The 21824-nt window shown below is 46.7% G+C and overlaps 1 protein-coding gene across 5 annotated transcripts; it reads right to left on the reverse strand.

The window, feature by feature from the left end:
• Nucleotides 1–2: 2 nt before the first annotated feature.
• Nucleotides 3–21166, reverse strand: CPSF4L (cleavage and polyadenylation specific factor 4 like). 5 transcript variants are annotated; one of them, XM_030206564.1, is made up of 9 exons: nt 21077–21166; nt 20560–20801; nt 9305–9355; nt 8834–8986; nt 5807–5902; nt 5624–5717; nt 5117–5156; nt 2175–2318; nt 3–814 (listed from the first exon to the last, which is right to left on the reverse strand). In XM_030206564.1, exons 2-9 carry the CDS (start codon nt 20660–20662, stop codon nt 746–748), a joined length of 750 nt encoding a protein of 249 aa, XP_030062424.1. In that variant the 5' UTR covers nt 20663–20801; nt 21077–21166; the 3' UTR covers nt 3–745. The 5 variants fall into 5 exon arrangements, 4 of the variants coding, with proteins under 4 accessions (XP_030062424.1, XP_030062426.1, XP_030062427.1 ...); XM_030206566.1 differs by lacking the exon at nt 21077–21166 and having other exon boundaries at nt 8897–8986; nt 20560–20879; XM_030206567.1 differs by lacking the exons at nt 5807–5902; nt 21077–21166 and having other exon boundaries at nt 20560–20879.
• Between the last annotated feature and the right edge of the window lie 658 nt (nt 21167–21824).

Below are 21824 nucleotides of genomic sequence, written 5' to 3' on the forward strand. Positions count from 1 at the left end.
ACCCCACCCCCAATAAGATCCTGGTGAACTACCTATAAAATATATCCTAAACTTTACTACTAGTTTGACATAGTGGTAAGCAAATAAAGTCAGTCCTGGATTTTTTTTTTTCCTTTCTAGTCCCGTAAAACCAAACTACATAACAAATGAGAAGAGATTTTCTTTTGGCTGGTTTTCAGAGAACTCTGGGTCCCAGATACAGTGTGCCTTCTGGCATGGGAAGGAGCTATGTCACGGACCACTTCAGATACTGCCAAGATTTTTCTGTTGTTCACTGGTGATCAATTGGTGACATGATTGGAATCCATGTAAAACACACAGAAGAGGTTCATACACAAGCGATGGAGGATTATGAACTGCAACGGAAGGCATTCGTGGACAACAGGCAGGTGTCCGATAAAGTCTAACCCCGTTTCTTAATTAAATTAACACTGCTTACAAAACACCTGATGTGATCCAACAACCGACCCTACTTAGTCCCTTTTCCTCTTTCCGAGAATAACACGTTTAAAGCCAACACAGTGTAGAGCAGCCTGACGCCAGGCTACATTTCCAGTCCCGTTACGAATAACCCGTGTTTAGTTGTAGTCTGAATGCAGGCTCCTCACACGATCTTACACTCCAATCTCAACCATTTCACCTGATTTCCGTCAGCCCAAGAACATCAGCACCATGACGTGATGTACAAAAAGGTTCTCTCTGTTGAATCTTGTTTTCCAGTTTCGTTGAACACCCACCCAAGAAGTTACCTTTTCATGAGGCAGGCAGCTCGACTTTTGCTGCATTTATTAGCGTAATGGCCTTTGTCTCCACACTGCAACATAAAAACAATGTCACAATTAGGAAATGTATCGGCATGGCCTAGTTGGTTTAGTAGTACGTGCTGGGCAATACCCTACCAAGAACCTGGGGTTGAATCCAAGTTCAGCTGTTCTGCTTCATGCCAGAGTTGCAGAGGTTAAAGGTGAAAAGTCTGGAACCCACAATGGAAGGGAGTAATAGAGCTACGGGCAAGCTGCAGGCTTACATATAAGTCTTGGCCAGGAATTTGACAGGGGTTATATCTGCATTACCCTCCCTCCCCGCCACATCTCTCCCTTTCCTTCTCAGCTCTGCAAAGATCTGCCTCCCTCCCCCCATCCCACCTTCAAATCATCTCCAGTCTTCGCCCAGGCAGCGCCAGGGGCACTTGTAGGCAGCCAGCTTTCTCTCTGAACCATCCCGCCCTTCAGAAAACAGGAAGTTGTGTCAGAAGGGGTGGAGTGGTTCCAAGAGAAAGCCCCGATGCAGGCAGTCTATGAGTGCCGCTGCTGGCTCTGCCTGGGCAAAGTAATTTTACGGCATTGGGGGGGGGGGGGAATTGCAGACTTTTGTGGAGCCGGGCTGGGCCAGAAAAGGAGAAAAAAAGATGGGGGGGGGGGGGGTTCACAAGCAATACATGCACCTTGATTAGATATGCCACTGGTCTTGGCCAGGGATGGCTGGGGGGAGTGTGAAGGGGATATGAAGGCTCACAATGCCAGAACCTAGCCTTGGATGCAAGTGAGCTAAAAGCAGGAAAAATCTGCCAAGCCAAAAAGTTTAAAATGTGGCACGGAGGAGGAGTGGGAGTCAGCCTGGCACAGGTGGGGAGGAAAGAGAAGGGATGCCCTATTCTCCCCATCTAACTGAAACAAACCATCATTCAACACATAGAGGCCGGATTCAGAAAAATGGTGCTAAAGGTAGGTGCCAGGAAAAGTTTGCACTCGGCACTACTCTTTAAAGGACGCTCCATCTTTTAGCTTAGCGCATACTCCAGAGCCCAACTGAAACTAGTGTAAATCCTGCTGCCCCACTTTGGCGTAAACTCTGTAACACTGTGTGTAGTTCTTTGCAACACCCATGATCCGACCCTCCCATAGCCACATCCCCTTTTGGGTTGCACACGAGAAGATTTGGACACAGATCTTTATAGAATCACGCACAGCCAGATTTGCGTACAAATCCAAATTAGAGCCAATTAATTGCCAATTAGCAGCTAATTGTTAACAGCTCAATTTATTTGCACGTGGATCACGGGATCTTGCACAATTTTGGGCACCATTTATAGAATCCAGGGGCTAAGGAGTAAAATCCACCACCTTGGCTGGCTGTGATATTTCTACTCCCCAAATGGCCCATAAGATCCTCACCTTAAAACAGGTGACCTGCTCAAGTGGGCGGAGCATTCCACAAGGATAAGCTGCTGCTCCCTGGGGCTTCTGCAAGCGGCTCTGCACCAGAATGTTGCTAGAGAGAAGAGAGAAGTCTTGCAACCTCGGGGGATGAACTGTGGTCTAAGGTACAAAGCGATAAAACTCTCTGTCATGTATAAAGACAAATAATAGGCAGCCAGCTGTCAAGTGCAGGAGTAGCAGGCTGAGAATCAGAGAGTACAAACAAGGAAAATTGTCTTCCACAAAAGGAACCAAACAAACCACAAAATTGGAAGAAGCCCAGCCAAGCCACAACTGTCAAGTGAATCACCAAGTCATTTATTCATTCAGATTCCAAAGACTGAGTATTCCCAATTTCTGACAAATTGAACTCCTATATACCAGTTATGCACGCTTTACAATAATCCCACTGGCTTAGAAGAAGGCCTGATGTGCCGAAACACAGGCTGTGTAGAGTTCAATTTGTCAGAAATTGGGAATAATCAGTCTTTGGACTGAATGAATAAATGACTAGCAGCGGCATAATCGAAAGAGGAGGACGCCCATCTACCAACACAAATCGGGAGATGGGCGTCCTTCTCTCAAGGTCGCACAAATCGGCATAATGGAAAGCCAATTTTGGGTGTCCTGAACTGCTTTCCGTCGCGGGGACGACCAAAGTTCCTGGGGGCGGGTCGGCAGTGTACCGAAGGTGGGACGGGGGCGTGGTTAAGAGATGGGCGTCCTCGGCCGATAATGGAAAAAAGAAGGGCGTCCCTGACGAGCATTTGGCCGACTTGGTCCAATTTTTATCACGACCAAGCCTCGAAAAGGTGCCTGAACTGACCAGATGACCACCGGAGGGAATCGGGGATCACCTCCCCTTACTCCCCCAGTGGTCACCAACCCCCTCCCACCCAAAAAAAAAAAAATTAAAAACATTTTTTGCCAGCCTCAAATGTCATATCCAGCTCCATCACAGCAGTATGCAGGTCCCTGGAGCAGTTTTTAGTGGGTACTGCAGTGCACTTCAGGCAGGCGGAACCAAGCCCATCCCCCCTACCTGTTACACTTGTGCTGGTAAATGGGAGCCCTCCAAAACCCACTGTACCCACATCTAGGTGCCCCCCTTTACCCTTTAAGGGCTATGGTAGTGTTGTACAGTTGTGAGGAGTGGGGTTTGGGGGGGGGGGGTTGGGCTCAGCACCCAAGGTAAGGGAGCTATGCACCATGGGAGCAATTTATGAAGTCCATGCAGTGCCCGCTAGGGCATGTGAGGGGGACCAGTGCACTACGAATGCTGGCTCCTCCCATGACCAAAGGGCTTGGATTTGGTCGTTTTTGAGATGGGCGTCCTCGGTTTCCATTATGGCCGAAAACCGGGGACGACCATCTCTAAGGCCGACCTAAATGTTGAGATTTGGGCGTCCCTGACCGTATTATTGAAACGAAAGATGGATGCCCATCTTGGTTCGATAATACGGGATGCCCCACCCCTTCACGGGGACATCCTCAGAGATGGGCGTCCCCATTTGAAAATGCCCCTCTAGGTGATCCATTTGACAGTTGTAGCTTGGTTTCTTCCACTTTTGTGGTTTGTGATAATCAGTGAGGTCAGATTTCAAGTCCTGCTTTTCCCATAGCCACTTCATGCCTTCCACTACTTCAGGTAAAAAAAATTCATATTTAATGCGATTTAACAAGCCTTAAATGACTCCTGGCTGGTTAAAGCGCCTGTTCGGAGCTAACTAGTCACTTCCAGCAGCACAACTGTTAGTGCCACTGAAAATAAGCAGCACTGAACTCAAAATCGACTATTTGAGGGTCATTCTGGGGGCGGAGTCAGCACTTAACCGGCCGGGTTAACTGCCTAAAACTCAGTTCTATCTTTATGTCAATATTCAGCACTTAACTGGCTATGTGTTAGCCAGATCTGCAAACCTGGAAATTCCATCCCGGTGCTCGTACGTGGCCCAGTATTGAATTTCTGGGTTTAGCCGATTGCAGCCAGCTGAACATCAACCCCTTAGATTGTAAGCCATCTCTGGCACAGGGAAATACCTACTGTAGTAGGTGCCAGCTTTTCAGAATGATTAGGGGGAGGGGGTTTAAGCCCATTATTTACCCCTCTTGGACAATGTGAAGGCATTTGCTTAATATTGGGAGTGCTCAAGTACCCACAGAGCTATCAATCTGTGCCTACTGTAGCTGAATGTAACACACCCTGAGCTCAGAATTGGGAAGGTGCATAGCTAAAATTCTAGGCAATCGCAAGTCGTTACAACAAAGAACAGCAGCACATTGACCAGGAATTGATTTCTGGAAACTTTATATATTAATAGAACCTCCTTTATTCCTTCTATAAGTTTTCAAGCAGTCTAGATGCCAGACCATGCAACCGAGCTGACTGATTTTTAGGAAGAGACTACATAAATTTGGCAGTTATTAAAAGTATATGCAGCTTTCCAGAACTATCATTCCTTATCATCCCAACAGACCAGTCCAGATGCTTGTGCTGTCCTGCCAGCAGGTAGACACTAAGAACTACTGAGCTGCGATATCATCACTTAATGCTGTGCAACATTCTAGCCAGTATTTCTCAGTCTCCAGCAAGTGGTAGGCTTCCAGTGCAACTTCTGGTGGTCTGGTAGGACTTTATTTCTCCATCAAACCCTGGGAGCAATGGGTAACAATGAAGGTTGTGTGAAAATTAGAATATTGTGTTTCTTTAGAATTTATCCTCTCTGGCTTCCTCCTCAACTCCTCCCCCCCCCAAAAAAAATGGGGTTTGGTTATTGTACCAATAGAAGTCCTCTCATACATTTTCCACAAGGATGAAAACAACAACAAACAAAAAAATCAGAAAGGAAAAGGAACATTAAAAACATAATTGCAATAATATTCAGTTTTAAGGAATCCTTCATTTTTTTATGTCTTACCTTCATATGGTCTGAAATGCACAACATATCAAATTTGGGGCTACAAAGCAAGATGAGAAAGTGATTTCTAGCTGAGGAAGGAAATTCATACTCAGATCCCCAGGATAATTCTGCGTAATGCGAGAAGAGAAAGTATGGTAACTCCCCTTGAAAATGAACAATTGTCAGAACTGGATAAACAGGAACTAAAAACAATCCAAACCTACAGATACGTGACTACAATTGCATGCAAAATTAAGCCACAGGCAGAGCCTATCCTATGGAAGTTATTTCTAGCCGCACTGCGCCTGTGCCTCTGCGGCTTAAAATTAACCGAATATCACTGCGTACAGGTTCAGCCCCTGAGAATCACACACTGCCCATCTTCTGGTTCCTGCAGTCAAAATGGGCTAATGGTGATGTTCTTAAACATTAAGATACAGTAGCAGAAACACAAATTGTGTCAGCCAGCTCCTCCCCCCTCCCCGCCCCCTTTAGCAGCTCCAAACAGAGAAAGACTTTGCTTACTGTACAAACTTGCATTTGGGTCCTTCTGGGCAGAATCCAGCTAAGTAGTTCACACACATGACTCTCCTGGTATGTCTGTGTTTGCAAGCGGGACCTGGGGTAAGGAAAGAACCAGAACATCAGCCCATCCCTGGAGAAATCTCGGCACAGAAATTCCCTTTCTCGCGTGTAGAAAGGGCTCACCGTGCTTGCAGAAACCTCGGTCATACCAGGGGCAGTCTTTAATTTTCGATGCTGGATCGATATGGAGGAATGGGCACTCTTTGTTACTGCACTCACCTGAAATGTAAAATTCAAACCATTGACCAGTGAAATGAGAGCTCTAAAGGTCTCCAAACAGCTCAAATATTGGGAATCCATCAGGGTGTAACTCACTTTATGGACAGCAGAGTGCGCTACATGTGCACTTTCAAATGTAGTTCATATACTCTGTGACCGGTCTTGGCACAAAGTCCTGCAGGTCTGTCCTACCTGCGCATTTTCTCAGGGTGCAGATTCTACTTGGTCTTTGCATTACCTTCATTTTACCAGTCCTAAACATCTCACGTGTACGCTTAAACCTTTCTGAACTCAGGGTGGTGGGTGTGTGGTATCTTATCTGTGACAAAATATTTTCTTACTGGCTCCCAGTGGCGTAGGAAGGGGGGGGGGGCGGTGGGGCGGTCCGCCCCGGGTGCGTGCCGCTGGGGGGTGTCGGCACCTCGCTGGTTCCTTGCTCTCTCTGCCCCGGAACAGGTTACTTCCTGTTTCAGGGCAGAGAGAGCAAGGAACCAGCGAGGCGCCGACACCCCCCAGCGGCGTGCACTCGGCGGATTGGCTCTCCCGCCCGCCCCTCACCGCCTTCCAGGTATGTTCTCGCGGGGGGGGGGGGGGTGCACAGCGGCGACCCGCCCCGGGTGTCAGCTGCCCTCGCGACGCCACTGCTGACTCCCAAGTCTACCATTCTCTAAGCTGCTGCTTCACTGAAGACTTCTTTATTTCTGTGCACTGTTTTCTTTTTGGTCCAGCACCTTTGGGTTTCCAGCACACTCAGAACCAGCCTACTACTACTACTACTACTACTATTTAGCATTTTTATAGCGCTACAAAGCGTACGCAGCGCTGCACAAACATAGAAGAAAGACAGTCTCTGCTGAAAGAGCTTACAATCTAGTAGACAAAAAATAAAGCAAATCAAATCAATTAATGTGTACAGGGAGGAGAGGAGGGTAGGTGGAGGCGAGTGGTTACAAGTGGTTATGAGTCAAAAGCAATGTTAAAGAGGTGGGCTTTCGATCTAGATTTAAAGATGGTCAAGGATGGGGCAAGACGTAGGGGGGCTCAGGAAGTCTATTCCAGGCGTAGGGTGCAGCGAGACAGAAGGAGCAAAGTCTGGAGTTGGCAGTAGCAGAGAAGGGAACAGATAAGAAGGGTTTATCCAGGGAACGGAATGCACGGGAAGGGGTGTAGGGAAGAACGAGTGTGGAGAGATACTGGGGAGCAGCTTACACACGTGAGCCTATATTCAGAACTACCTGGGGATTTTTCTTAGATTTTACATCCTACCCCCACTCATCAACTCACTTATGAAGGGCCATGCATGATTAGGGCACTTTCTGGAACCCTGTGAGCCCTAAATTCAGCCACTAGATGTCACTATACAGCAATGACTGGGATTCCCCCAAGAATTCTGAGCAGTGCCTCTGCAGCATCTCCAGCCCTAAGTGACCTAGTAAATGGAACACCTGATTGGAGAAATAAACCCAGGTCCTATACATGGCAGTGCATAGTACAGTCACTGAGACTGAGGTATTTGAACATCTCTATCCTATCCCCCTCTATCTCCTCTTGCATGATTAACAGACCATCTATACAGCCATCAATCTAGAAACATGTTGCCCCAGTTTTGGGTACTGATGATACAGAGCAAAGGGGCCGGCCTACGAGTTGAACAAAGAGCTAGGAATTCAAATCCTGCCACTGACCCTTGCTGTGACCTGCAGTTTCCTCAGTTATAACTGGGTTACAACAGCTCCACCTCTTCTCTCCTTAGGGAATTCTCATGCAGAGTAAACACCAAAAGCAATACCAGACATTCCACGCCAGAGATGCCTGCACCTACATTCCTGAAATATTACATTGAGCAGCATGGACTGTTGCTACTCTTTGGGTTTCTGCCAGGTACTTGTGACCTGGATTGGCCACTGTTGGAAACAGGATGCTGGGCTTGATGGACCTTTGGTCTGTCCCAGTATGGCAACACTTATGTACTTGGGATTCTGAATGGAATCTTGCTACTCTTTGGGATTCTACATGGAATGTTGCTACACTTTGAAATTCTGCATGGAATCCTATTATTCTTTAGAATTCTAGAATCTTGCTATTCTTTGGGGTTCTACACGGAATGTTGCTACTCTTTGAGATTCTGCATGGAATCTTGTCACTCTTTAGGATTCCAGAATCTTACTATTCTTTGGGGTTCTACATGGAATGTTGCTACTATTTGGGTTTCTGCCAGGTACTTGTGACCTGGATTGGCCACTGTTGGAAACAGGATGCTGGGCTTGATGGACCTTTGGTCTGTCCCAGTATGGCAACACTTATGTACTTGGGATTCTGAATGGAATCTTGCTACTCTTTGGGGTTCTACATGGAACGTTGCTACACTTTGAAATTCTGCATGGAATTTTGTTATTCTATAGAATTCTAGAATCTTGCTACTCTTTGGGGTTCTACATGGAATGTTGCTACTCTTTGGATTTCTGCCAGGTACTTGTGACCTGGATTGGCCACTGTTGGAAACAGGATGCTGGGCTTGATGGACCTTTGGTCTGTCCCAGTATGGCAACACTTATGTACTTGGGATTCTGAATGGAATCTTGCTACTCTTTGGGATTCTACATGGAATGTTGCTACTCTTTGGGTTTCTGCATGGAATCTTGTCACTCTTTAGGATTCCAGAATCTTACTATTCTTTGGGGTTCTACATGGAATGTTGCTACTCTTTGGGTTTCTGCCAGGTACTTGTGACCTGGATTAGCCACTGCTGGAAACAGGATACTAGGCTAGATGGACCATTGGTCTGACCCAGTATGGCTATTCTTATATTCACACTGGGATACAATTTGTAGGAAAGGCACTATTATAAATCAAAATTATTTTACACCAATAATCTCAACGGAAATCTACAATGACAGGGTCTAGTAGTGACAGACTAAAACTAGGATTTACCAAATTTGGAGTAGAAAAAGCATTCGGGCATCTTGGTCATGTCATATTCATGCAGAAACTCACACTGATCACCCTTCTTACACAGCCCACGGAGCCAGTGCTTACAAACCACCGTCTTTTCCCCAGTCACGTGCCGGAAAGGACACATCAGCCCTAAAAAAAAGAAGGAAAACCTTCAATAATGGTACCGTACCAAGTGGTCGCATTTTTTTACGGCATTATACGAGTTTAGAGTAGGTGCAAGAGAAGGAAGCTGGGAGAGATAAGTTGGAGAGAAAAGGGTGGAGCAAATAGCACAAGGTCACATAGTGAGGGAGGTAGAGATGGGTCTCTATCAGAATCCGGATGGGGTTTCAGAAGTTTGTGTTCTAACCATAAGGCAGCAGAACTGAATGCCCACATTCCAGCAAGACCTGTGCAGATGTGACACAGCAGCAGTGAGACCATCCCTGGCATCACGGTTGATCTTACCATATCTGCAGTACCCCTTGATGAAAAATTCACATACAGCTGCTCCAGATTCTGTGGAACAAAACATAGTTATGTCACATTAAAAAATGTAAAACCTGCAAAAGAACTGATACCTGATGGTTAGAGCAATGGACCGAGAACCAGGGAAGACACGGTCAAATCCAACTGCAATGGGTAAACGACTTCCTTTTCCATTGCCTTTGACTGTGGCCCAGATGCATGAAAGACATTGGTAATTCCCGTTCCCTACCGATTCCATAGCGAATCGGTAGGGAACGGGAATGCATCAACGATAGGGAATGCAAATGAGCTACTCGTTGTAGCTCACTTGCATTCTCTAGTCCTTCGGTACCTGAGTCGGAGAATCGGGACGTCCCTTTAGATTAGGCTCCTCTTCCTAGTCTCTTCAGCCAATCAAAGCAGGCTTAGCTGGCTGTTGTCAGCGAAACGCGCTCTGATTGGCTGAAGAGACCAGGAAGAGGAGCCTAATCCAAAGGGATGTCCCGATTCTCCGGCAACCAGGAAAATAGAAAAATTTCGCTGTGGAGGGGTAAGTGGTGCGGCGAAGACTCAAGAAGGGGGAAAAAAAACACGAGCGCTGGCAGAACAAAAAACTGCAAAAAAAAAAAAAAGACGTCTCTCAGAAGCGCAGGGAGAGTACGTCCTTAATGGATGCCCCTCACATGCGCTCCCTGCTTTTTTTTTTTTCTTTTTTACCTTTTTTGGGGGCCCTTTTCCTTTCCGATTCCCTCACAGGAGCCCTAACAAGAGGTCAGACATCTCGTTAGGGTTCCTACGGTAAGGGAATTGGAAAAACGGTAGTGCATCTGATTATAATGGGCTGCAACGGTAGTGCAGCTCATTATAATAGCTTTTCAATCATTTGCATTCCGTTTTCGTTGCCTGCTACCGTGGCAGGGAAAATGCCCTTAGTGCATGCCCGGGGTGAACTACTTGAGTTTTAAACTGGCTGGAACCAGTTTAAAACGCAAGTTGTGGGCTCGTTAGGTTTTGTGCATCTGGGCCTGTGAGCCCTCCAGGGGCAGGAAAATGCCTCGTGTACCTGAATGTAACTCACCTTGAGCTATTACTGAAAAAGGCCTGAACTAAATCCCAAATCCCTTCTTATCAACCCCTGGCAATTAATAAGTCTAACTTTCCTGCTGCTGGGCTGCTGCAACACACATTCAACTGTGCAGTTACCCAGTCCTAGGAGGGCAATTTTGGGCAAGTCCTGGATACTGAAAGCCCCGTCCAAACGCATTATGGGACCTCTGGTACTGATTTTAGTGGGTCGAATTGGACTACAAATACCATACAGCTTTGGGATGCGTATTCAAATGAAGACCCGTCAAAAACGTCTCCCTCCTGGAACAGCTCTTAAGCAGGGGCTACGCAGATGGAAGCCAGTGTGAAAATTGGAACTGGTCAAAATGGGCTCACCCTTTCTCGAGAGAAGGAAAGTGGGAAGTGGGCCGATGGCTGAAGAGACCAGGACAACTGGCTTCAATTCACAATGATTTATTGTAGACTCAACACAGATCTGCGTTTCGGCCGTAGGCCTGCTTCAGGAGTCTTCGTATGTTGCGTAATCAAATAAAGCGCGACGAGCTGTCACACACTTTTTGCTATCTCTGTTTGTCACTACCAAAGGTCTTTCTAAAGACCACCAGTGTTAACTCCTTCCCGGAGCTTTATTTCATTACGCAATTTACGAAGACTCCTGAGAACACAGATCTGTGTCGGGTCTACAATAAATCACTGCGAATTGAAGCCAGTTGTCCTGGTCTCTTCAGCCACTGGCCCACTTTCCATTTTCCTTCTCTCTTGGTATCTTCATAAGTACACAAGTACATAAGTAATGCCATACTGGGAAAAGACCAAGGGTCCATCGAGCCCAGCATCCTGTCCACGACAGCGGCCAATCCAGGCCAAGGGCACCTGGCAAGCTTCCCAAACGTACAAACATTCTATACATGTTATTCCTGGAATTTTGGAGTTTTCCAAGTCCGTTTAGTAGCGGTTTATGGACTTGTCCTTTAGGAAACCGTCCAACCCCTTTTTAAACTCTGCTAAGCTATCTGCCTTCACCACTTTCTCCGGCAACGAATTCCAGAGTTTAATTACACGTTGGGTGAAGAAAAATTTTCTCTGATTTGTTTTAAATTTACTACACTGGGATTTTTGTTGTTCGCCCGCTTCGGTGGACCTTTCTCCTTATTCTTCTCACCCTTCCACGTCCAGGCGTAGAAAGAACTAGACTTCAGGACACTGCAAGTCTTTCGCAGTGCTGTGCAGCAGTCGGGCTGGCATGTGGGCATGGACAATGCAGGCCACTACTGCGGGTACCAAATACTTGCTCAGAAGCTTTATTTTATAGTTTTACTTTATTGTTTGCAATACATTCATTTGATTTACATCGCTAGTGAAGAGAAGTGACTTGTCAGATATTAGATAACTGGACTTTTAAAAACTATTTTACCTTGTTTCAAGATTTAAAAGCACAAAATATAGACAGAATAAGCAGTTCTACAGGGCTGACTCTCCACATGGAGAAGCTCAACTTCCCAAGAAGCAGACACTTCAAAGGGACTCAGACTCCCATCAATCATAATTAACACTCCACTGTTAATTGCTGCTTAAGACAAACTGGCTTTTTGTTCTCCTGAATAGCTAGAGAGCTGGGTCATTTTATGTACTTTAAAACCTGGGCTGTGAGCCCATCAGGCACAGTGCAAAGTACCTGCAATAGAAACTGTAAACCGCATAATCCCTCAGGAATCACTTGTGGTATATCAAAGGCTGAAATAAAAACAAGAATGTGCTTTGGCCCTAGTAAACAAAAGATCATGCAACCCAGGTACAGATGCACTAAAAAATCGTTAGTGCCCATCCCTTAACAATTCCCTTAGCGAATCCCGTAAGGAACGGGCATGCATCAAGGAAAGGGAATGCAAATGAGGTGCTCCTTGTAGCTCACTTGCATTCTCTATTCCATAGTTAAACAGTCTGCCAGTCGAGCATGCGCAGAGCAGCCAAGCCTTATGCTGGCTGCTCTGCGCATGCCAAGGACGTCCTTTATGGCCGTCCTTCACTATATATATATATATATATATATATGTAAAGACGAGCTGTGCCTATGGATGTCCTTTATGGACATCTCCCCCCCCCCCCTCCCCCGGAGGTCGCCGCCGCTCCCCCCTGCATTGAAATGACAGCTTCCCGCAGCCCCGGCCTCCCCGCCATCCTCCGCACCCCCGTGGCCCTGCCCCCGCCGCCCCACCTAAGGTCATCGCCGCCACCGCCGCTCCCCGCTCCACCTGCCCCCCCTCCGTCTACCATCGGGCTGGGCCCTCACAGCGCCTCTCACCTCTGTGAAGGCGCTGCAGCAAGCAACAGCTGATCGCTTCCCTCCCTGGCCCGCCCTCCTCTGACGCAAGTTACTTATAAGTTACTTACGTCAGAAGAGGGTGGGCCAGGGAGGAAAGGAGGGAAGTCCGAAGGGAGGCGATCAGCTGTTGCCTGCTGCAGCGCCTTCACATGGAGGTGAGAGGCGCTGTGAGGGCCAGGCCCGGCCTGGTGGCAGACGGAGGAGGGTGGGTGGAGGGGGGAGAGCGGCAGCGGCGGCGACCTCAAGGGGGGTGGCGGGGGCGGGGCTGCGGGAAGCTGTCATTTCAATGCAGGGGGCGGGCGGCGGCAGTGATCTCGGGGAGGGGGGGAGGCGTCGGCGTCGGAAGGGAAAAAAGAAAGCCAAGTGCTCATCATGGACGTCCCTGAAGGACGTCCCTGACGAGCACTTGGGACATGCAGCTTGTTCTTTTTTTTTTATTTTTTACATGGGTGTTAGGCGCTTTTCCCACTGGTCTCCATGGGTCCGTTCACAGCAGCCCCAGCCTAACGAGAGGTGCAGACCTCACGTCAGGTTTTCCACGGTAAGGGGAATCGGTAAACGTTGGTGCATCTCATTATAATAGCCTTGCAACGGTAGTGCAGCTCATTATAATCATCTGCATTCCGTTTTCGTTAGCTGCTACCGTGATAGGAAAATGGCCTTTAGTGCGTGCCAGGGTTTACTACTTGCTCGTTAATGGCTCGTTAAGTTTAGTGCATCTGGCCCTTAAATACAAATCAACTTACGCATCCAGTTTTTCCTACATAAGCACACAACTGTGGAACGCACTACCAAAAGCCTTGAAAACGACGTACGACCACCTAAACTTCCGGAAATCACTAAAAACCAACCCAACCGATCCAACCTAAATGCCTGATCTCTGCAACACAACAAAACTAAAGCACGTAATGGACACAACACAACTGTTCCGTTCTCTGATTCCCTAATGTGGCTGTTCCACATGAACTTGATCTTACCATAACATCACCCTGTATTTGTTCACACTGGAGCCTGCAAAGGCCTCTCTGGTACTATGTAAGCCACATTGAGCCTACAAATAGGTGGGAAAATGTGGGATACAAATGTAACAAATAAATAAAATACATTTTATTTATTTTATTTATTGTTTGCATTTGTATCCCACATTTTCCCACCTCTTTGCGGGCTCAGTGTGGCTTACAATAAGATATGAATAATGAGAATACAGTTGTTACACATTGGTTATGGGTTACATTGTACAAGTTATGCGAGATAATCGAATTATCATTAGGAATATCACAATGGGACATCAACAGGGAGACTTTGGGAGGAGACAATGGGAAGCTTAAGGGCAGTGTTAAGACACAGAGGCGCATGGTGTACATATTCCTGTAAGTATATGTATGAGTAATGTGGAATTAGGGGGGATGAGCGATCATAAGTGGATGTGTGATGCATTGATGTAAGTGAGTGTGGACTCTATGTGTTTTGGTTTTTTCCGTAAATTGTCTCAAACAGATGAGTCTTCAGTAATCTGCGGAAGGATGCTTGTTCGTGGATCGCTCTTAAGTTGCATGGCAGTGAGTTCCAACGTTGCGTGCTCGTGTGAGAAAAGGTTGAGAAAAGGTTGACAGATCTACCAATAAAAATGTCCTATGACCCATGATGTCATCAGTGACTACCACCTAGACCAGGAGTTTTCAACCCAGTCCTCAGGGCACACCTAGCCAGTCAGGTTTTCAGGATATTCAGAATAAATTTGCATGACAGATTTGCATGCACTGCCTCCTTTGTATGCAAATCTATCTCATGCATATTCATTGCAGATATCCTGAAAACCTGACTGACTAGGTGGGCCCCAAGGACTAGGCTGAAAATCCCTGACCTAGACATCCTAGGAATAACCGAGACCTGGCTGGATGAAAGTAGAGGAGTCCCACTGACTGAACTATGCCCCACAGGACTCACTATCTTGCACCAAGACAAGGGAAGTGGGGTGGAGGGGTATGCAGAGTCTCCATCCTAGTGGTTAGTGCAGTGGACTTTGATCCTGGGGAACTGGGTTCAATTCCCACTGCAGCTCCTTGTGACTCTGGGCAAGTCACCTAACCCTCCATTGCCCCTGGTACAAAATAAGTACGCTTTGAATATAGTTGCAAAAACCTCAGAAAGGAGGTATATCAAGTCCCATTTCTCTTTCCATCCTCCACCTGCCCGAGTCAGAATGCCTCCTAATCCAGTTTGAGATAAGGAACCACTGTGGCTGCTCATGGTCTAACAGAGTACTTCGTGCAAGAACTGCTGAATCTGGGGACTGAGGTGACCCTGAGCTACCCTAGGTTGCTGATCATGGGATGCTTTAAACTTACATATCGAAACTCCAGACACCACCACTGCTGCCTTCCTTGATATGATGGCAACTCTAGGATTCACTCAGGTGATCGAATCTCCAACCCAAGAAAAGGGTCATATGCTATAAACACAAGGCCGGCGGCATCAAGATAAAACCCCTATCATGGACAGACCATTTTCTAACCACATTTTCTATTAAGGCTCAACCAGCGTTTGGAAGAAATTTCAAGACTTCAAAAATCTGACTCCTGATAACTTTCTAAAGACCTTGTCCTACCCCCATACAGATGAAAAGAAGGTTGATATTTGGAATGCACACTTAGCAATGGCATTCGAAAAAACAGCCCCCCTAAAGAAGGTCCTATGCTCTATGCGCAAACATTCCCATGGTTCTCCCCAGAACTACGGGTTCTTAAGCGTCAAGGATGCCAACTTGAAAGAAAATGGCGCAAACTTCACCTAGATGAAGACAGGCTTAACTGTACGAAACACATGACAATGTACCACCCGGCCTTAACTACAGCAAAAAAAACCAGTATTTCTCTCAACACAATGAACAAGCTACAAATTCAACCAAGCATCTATTTAAATAGTACAGAAAACCCCACAACACAACCAGCCTTCCCAGTCACAGCTAACCAGCAATGATTTTGCCACATACTTTGCCAACAAAGGTCTCCATCAGGACCTACAGACAGTCCCATCAAAGTTCCTAGCAGCTAATGAAGAGAACGCTCCCTCTCCCCCACCATGTGCAGCCATCTAGGACTCATTCAACCAGGTAACAATGGAAGCTCTTGAAAAAAAATTCTGAAAGGCTTACAACCGACACCTGCCTCTTGACCCCTACCAGGCACAGGCCTCATTGAAGGGCCACAAAAACTGCTGTTAACGCCTCTCTTGTGGAAGAGCAGCTGCCAACAACACTAAAAACAGCTGTGGTGCCCCCCCACCCTACTGAAAAAGAGCTCCACTGACCAGGACAAGCTTGAAAACTACCAACCAGTCTCTTAACATTCTTTTCTTGACAAAACATATAGACCAGTCTGCATTCAACTCAACCACTGGTTAAATTAAAGTAATTGGCTAGACCCACGTCAATCTGGCTTCAGACCTGGGTATGGAACAGAGACCGTTCTTGTGTCCCTTCTCGATGACCTGCACAGAAACCGTGACAGGGGGATCTGCCTCAATAATAGTGATGATGGATTTCTCAGTAGCTTTGACATTGTGGATCATATCATCATGCTTACGAGGCTGGCAAAAAAACAGATATTAGTGGCACTGTATTTACTTGTTTAAAGTCTATCTGTCAGACAGACAACAATCAGTTCTGTTCAGCAACAGCACATCATTACCTCGGGCACTGAACTGGGATCCATACTGTCTCCCATTTTATTTAATATCTACAAGCCTCTGGCTGAGCTTCTGTCAATTTGCATAAAATGGTACAGTATATCTATGCCAATGGGAGTGGAGTGGTGGCCTAGTGGTTAGAGCACCGGTCTTGCAATCCAGAGGTGGCCGGTTCAAATCCAACTGCTGCTCCCTGTGTTCTTTGGGAAGTCACTTAACCCTCCATTGCCTCAGGTACAAACTTAGGTCCTGAGCACTCCTGGGACAGAGAAATATCCAGAGTACATGAATGTAACTCACCTTGAGCTACTACTGAAAAAGGTCTGAGCAAAATCTAAATAAATAAAGATTCTAGAATTCTAAAGAATAACAAGATTCCATGCAGAATGTCAAAGTGTAGCAACATTCCATGTAGAACCCCAAAGAGTAACAAGATTCTTTGGGGTGGAGGAGTGGCCTAGTGGTTAGAGCACCGGTCTTGCAATCCAGAGGTGGCCGGTTCAAATCCCACTTCTCCTTGTGATCTCAGGCAAGTCACTTAACCCTCCATTGCCTCAGGTACAAACGTAGATTGTGAGCCCTCCTGGGACAGAGAAATATCCAGAATACCTAAATGTAACTCACCTTGAGCTACTACTGAAATAGGTGTGAGCAAAATCTTAAATGATATGCAACTACTCATGCCCACTGAACCAGATCTATTCACAGCTTTGAATAAACTGACTGCCTGTCTTACTTGCTACTCAGGAATGGGGAAAAAAATAAACTCTGCCTGGACCCAAGCAAAACAGAGATTCTTCGGGTACCTAACACAAGTGGACAAATACCCAACTTCAAAATACCTTTTGTGAAGTATGAATTCCCCCTAAAATCACAGATCAGGAATCTTGGGATGCTGCTGGTCTCATCACTTTCTCTGATCCCGCAAATTCAAACAACCTTTAAAAACTGTCTCCATCGCCTGCGACAAGTACAAAATCTTTCTCCATAGATTGTAAAGATGAGTCTGACCACAGTGGTCCATGTCATGATAACATCTTGAGACCAGACTGCTGTAATGCAGTGGCATAGCCATGGGGCAGGTACCCCAAAGTCTGCTGGTTTGGCTAGCGGGGGTCCCCAATTGCTGTCAATAGAACCTTTCCTCTGGCGGTATTCGCCACTGTGTTGCCTGCCCTGCTTCCCCTCCCTCCTGCGTATACCAGTGGTGTAGCTATGTGGGGCCACAGGGGCCTGGGCCCCTGTAGATTTGGCCCTGGGCCCCCCTGCCGATGACCCTCTCAACCCTCCCTCCCACCGCCAACCCTCCCCCGCCGTCACCGTCGGCTACCTTTGCTGGCGGGGAACCCCAACCCCCGCCAGCCGAGGTCCTCTTCTTCCGGCACAAGGCTTCGTTCTGCTTCAGAGTCTGAGGACGTCAGACTCACAGAAACAGAATGAAGCCTTGCACCAGAAGAAGAGGACCTCAGCTGGCGGGGGTTGGGGTCCCCCACCAGCAAAGGTAGCCGATGGCGGGGGAGGGTTGGCGGCGGGAGGGGGGGTCGAGAGGGTCGTCGGCAGGTGGGAGGTCAAAGTTGGTGGTGGTGGCGGGGGGGGAGGTCAAAAATTGCAGGGGGGGTCGGCAGCGCTGGGGGGGGCTAAAATGTGCCACCTCACCTCGGGCACTGGATCCCCCCTCCCGACAAAGTCTGGCTACACCCCTGGCGTATACTCACTTTTAATTAAATTGCGCATGCTCAATTTCACTAAAACCATGCATGTGCGCAGGGGTGGGAAAGCAAGGCAGGCAGCACGGCATCGAGCATCACCACAGGACGGCTTCTGCTGGCGGGGCTTGGGAACCCCCAGCAGCCCAGGTATGTAGGGTTACGGTGGAAGCGAAGAGCTAAATGTAAAACATTATGTTTGATTTTCATGGTCCTCAGACAAAATGGACCAGAGCATCACTATTTGTACCCTCATCAAAAGAAATTGTATGATGCGATACCCGCCAGCGAGCCTTTTCAGGAGTAGCCCCCACACTCTGGAACTTACTCCCAGAGGGTCTACGTCTAATTCGAGACTACCTCTACTTCAGGGAGCAGGTGAAAGCCTGGCTCCTTTCACAAGCCTTTAATACATGTGGTGATAAAGTAAGATATAAGGAACTGGTCTAAGTGTACAAAGGTTTTGCCTTTGGTTTAGCCACCCATCTTGTCCCCATCTATATATCTGCACTTGGCCCCTCAGCTACACAGAAAACCATTAGCATCATCTATTTTATTTTTGTTACATTTGTACCCCGTGCTTTCCCACTCATGGCAGGCTCAATGCGGCTTACATGGGGCAATGGAGGGTTAAGTAACTTGCCCAGAGTCACAAGGAGCTGCCTGTGCCGGGAATCGAACTCAGTTCCTCAGGACCAAAGTCCACCACCCTAACCACTAGGCCACTCCTCCACTGTTGCTACTGTTTGAGATTCTACATGGAATGTTGCTATTCCACTAGCAACATTCCATGTAGAAGTCGGCCCTTGCAGATCACCAATGTGGCCGCGCAGGCTTCTGACGTCCACCACCCTAACCACTAGGCCACTCCTCCACTCCTCTATTTGAATGTTCTATTGAGTTGCTTCTTAGCTGTTTCATTGGTATTATGCCAACATTGTATTATATCTATGTTATTTGAACATTCTTCCATGCTCTCTATTATGACATCAGTATAATACAAACAATACCATAATTCCCTCATGTTTAGATTTGATTATATTAAACTGGACCTGCTGTACACTGCCTTGGGGGAATCAGTTCATAAAGGCGGTTAACAAATCCCAATAAATAAAAATAAAATTGTTTTTTTGTTTGTTTTGTTGATTATATTATGAATGTTTTTTTTTTTGTAACCCACCTAGAGTGGTAGAATAGAGCGGGCTATAAATGTTAATAAACACTTTGGCTAGAATTGCTTCGGTCAACCCCCCCCCCCCCCCCCAATCTGCTGCACAGTAGAAGCCATATAACATACGTATTGCCATACTGGGTCAGACCAAAGGTCCATCAAGCCCAGCATCCAGTTTCCAACAGTGCCCAATCCAGGTCAGAAGTGCCTGGCAAGATCCCAAAACAGTACAATATATTTTATGCTGCTTAAATAAGCAGAGGAGTTTCCCCAAGTCCATTTTAATAATGGTCTATGGACTTTTTCTTTAGGAAGCCATCCAAACCCTTTTTTTTAAACCCCGCTAAGCTAACCGCTTTTACTGTATTCTCTGGCAACGAATTCCAAAGTTTAATTACATGTTGTGTGAAGAAATATTTTCTCCAATTTGTTTTAAAATTTACTACTTTGTAGCTTCATCGCATGCCCCCTAGTTCTAGTATTTTTGGAACGCGTAACCAGACGCTTCACGTCTACCCATTCCACTCCACTCACTATTTTATAGACCTCTATCATATCTCTCCTCAGTCATCTTTTCTCTAGCCGCTTCAGCCTTTCCTCTTAGGGTAGTCATCCCATCCACTTTATCATTTTCCTGTCCTCATCTCAGAAGCTCTTTAAGTCACTCCCTGGGAGCAGCTGTTTGCAAGAAGGTCACAGATGACCTCAAACTCACAGCTTCCTATTGGTCCATAGGACTACATGTCATATTCAGAATCTGAGGCTATTAGACTGCGCTCCATGAGAATGATTTTTTGTCATACTGATTCCTGCCTGACCGCTTCCAGAGCTCAGGAGACACATTCAAAGCCCTGGCTTGACAGCGCTGCTTCCTGTAAGGTTTGGAGCACTGCAGCTATGTACAGGGTGTGTCCTTAAGGCTGAATGTTATGGTATGGCTCTAGTTAATTGAAGGAGTGAAGAGCTGCCAAGTTACCTAGGTAGATTTTAAGGCAGGCCTGGAATTCTGACAGCCCCATCGTGATACAAGTTGGGACTAGTATGGGCGGAATCAGGGACTACAAATAACACACCGCAGTAGGGTCTAAGTTCAAAGCCAGGACTGGCCCAAGAGTCTATTCCTGGAGCTGGGTAACTCAGCGCCTCTAGAAACCGAGTTTGCTGTACCACCCTACTGCAGATCTTCCCAGGTCTATAAGCAGTGGCAACCCTAAGGCTGAAAGGCAGGGTCCCCTGTGTCGCCTGAGATTTCCCAGCAGATGGGGGGAGGGGGGGGGCAAGCCTCGGTTTGCCTACTTACTGTCCATGCCCTGGAAGGGAAGCAACACGGTTCCTCTCTGCTCCAGCACATCAGTCTCCAGCTGGAAAGTGATCTTCTCTACTCCGGCTATCAGGTCCTGCATGCTGGCCAAGCGAGCCAGGCCAGATCCGGGGACTGTCTGGAACTTCTTCTGGGCTGGGGTCAAGCTGCGTAATCTGCAAAGAAGCTCTGCACCAAATTTCACCTTCTTCCCTTCAAATCGCAGGCATCGGCTTTACTTCCTGATTTACAAACGGAATAGCACAGAAATTAGCGCGCACTAGCTTGGATCAGGCACGTGGAAGAGGACAGAAAAGCTTAGCCGCCCAGAGAAATCCAGTTGAGATCTGGACCCTCAAAACGGTCCTATTTGACTCTTAAAGAGACAGCGTTCAGGAGGCCACTTAAAGCTACGTCTGTATTTCTGTGCCTAGTAGGAAGAATAAAAAAAAAAGAGAGTGTGTGTGTTTTAATAAAAATAAACCCCTAGAAATCCTCCCTTTCTTTTTTTTTTAACCTGTCCGAAATAATAAAGTGCTTCCCAAATCTGTCCTAACACCAGTTGGGTTTTAGAAGATCCAATACTAATATGCATGCGACGAATTTGCATATATTGAATCCTGAAAGGTCCAGGAGGAGGGAGACATTTGGCAGTCCTGCTTTTCAATTCAAAATACTTTATTGACTTTTTATAACAAACAAAGTACAACTGAGGAGAACGATATAAAATATAATTATAAAACAGAATTATATCATTCTCAGGACGGGGAGAAATACTACAATCGTAACCCGTTTATAATTAACAGAAAAACAATCGTTTGAGAAGTCCTGCTTTTAAACTCACATCCTAAAGACAAGTGGAATGTAGTCCCTGGTAATGTCTATCGACGTCAGTGCTGCAGCTGTCAGAAATCCAGGACTGGCCTAAGATCTCCCTCTTGGAAGTGGGCAACTTGGTGGTGGTTGTGGTAAATGCATTTTTCCTATGTATATTCATGATGTTTATCCTAAAAACCACCCAGCCCTGGGCAACATTGGCCATAGTGTTAAAAAAAAAAAACCCACATAAATTATTCCACCCTGCAAGCATGTGGGGTCCTTATTGCAGTGTTTCCCCAAGTCTGATCCTGGAGTACCTACCCCCCCCCCCCCTTACCAGTTAGGTTTTCAGGATATCCACTATGAATATGCATGAACTTGATTTGCATGCACTCCCTCCATTATATGCAAATCTCTTCATGCATATTGTGGATATCCTGAAACCT

This window comes from Microcaecilia unicolor, chromosome 6, assembly GCF_901765095.1.
Source record: "Microcaecilia unicolor chromosome 6, aMicUni1.1, whole genome shotgun sequence".
NCBI classification, from domain to species: Eukaryota; Metazoa; Chordata; class Amphibia; order Gymnophiona; family Siphonopidae; genus Microcaecilia; species Microcaecilia unicolor.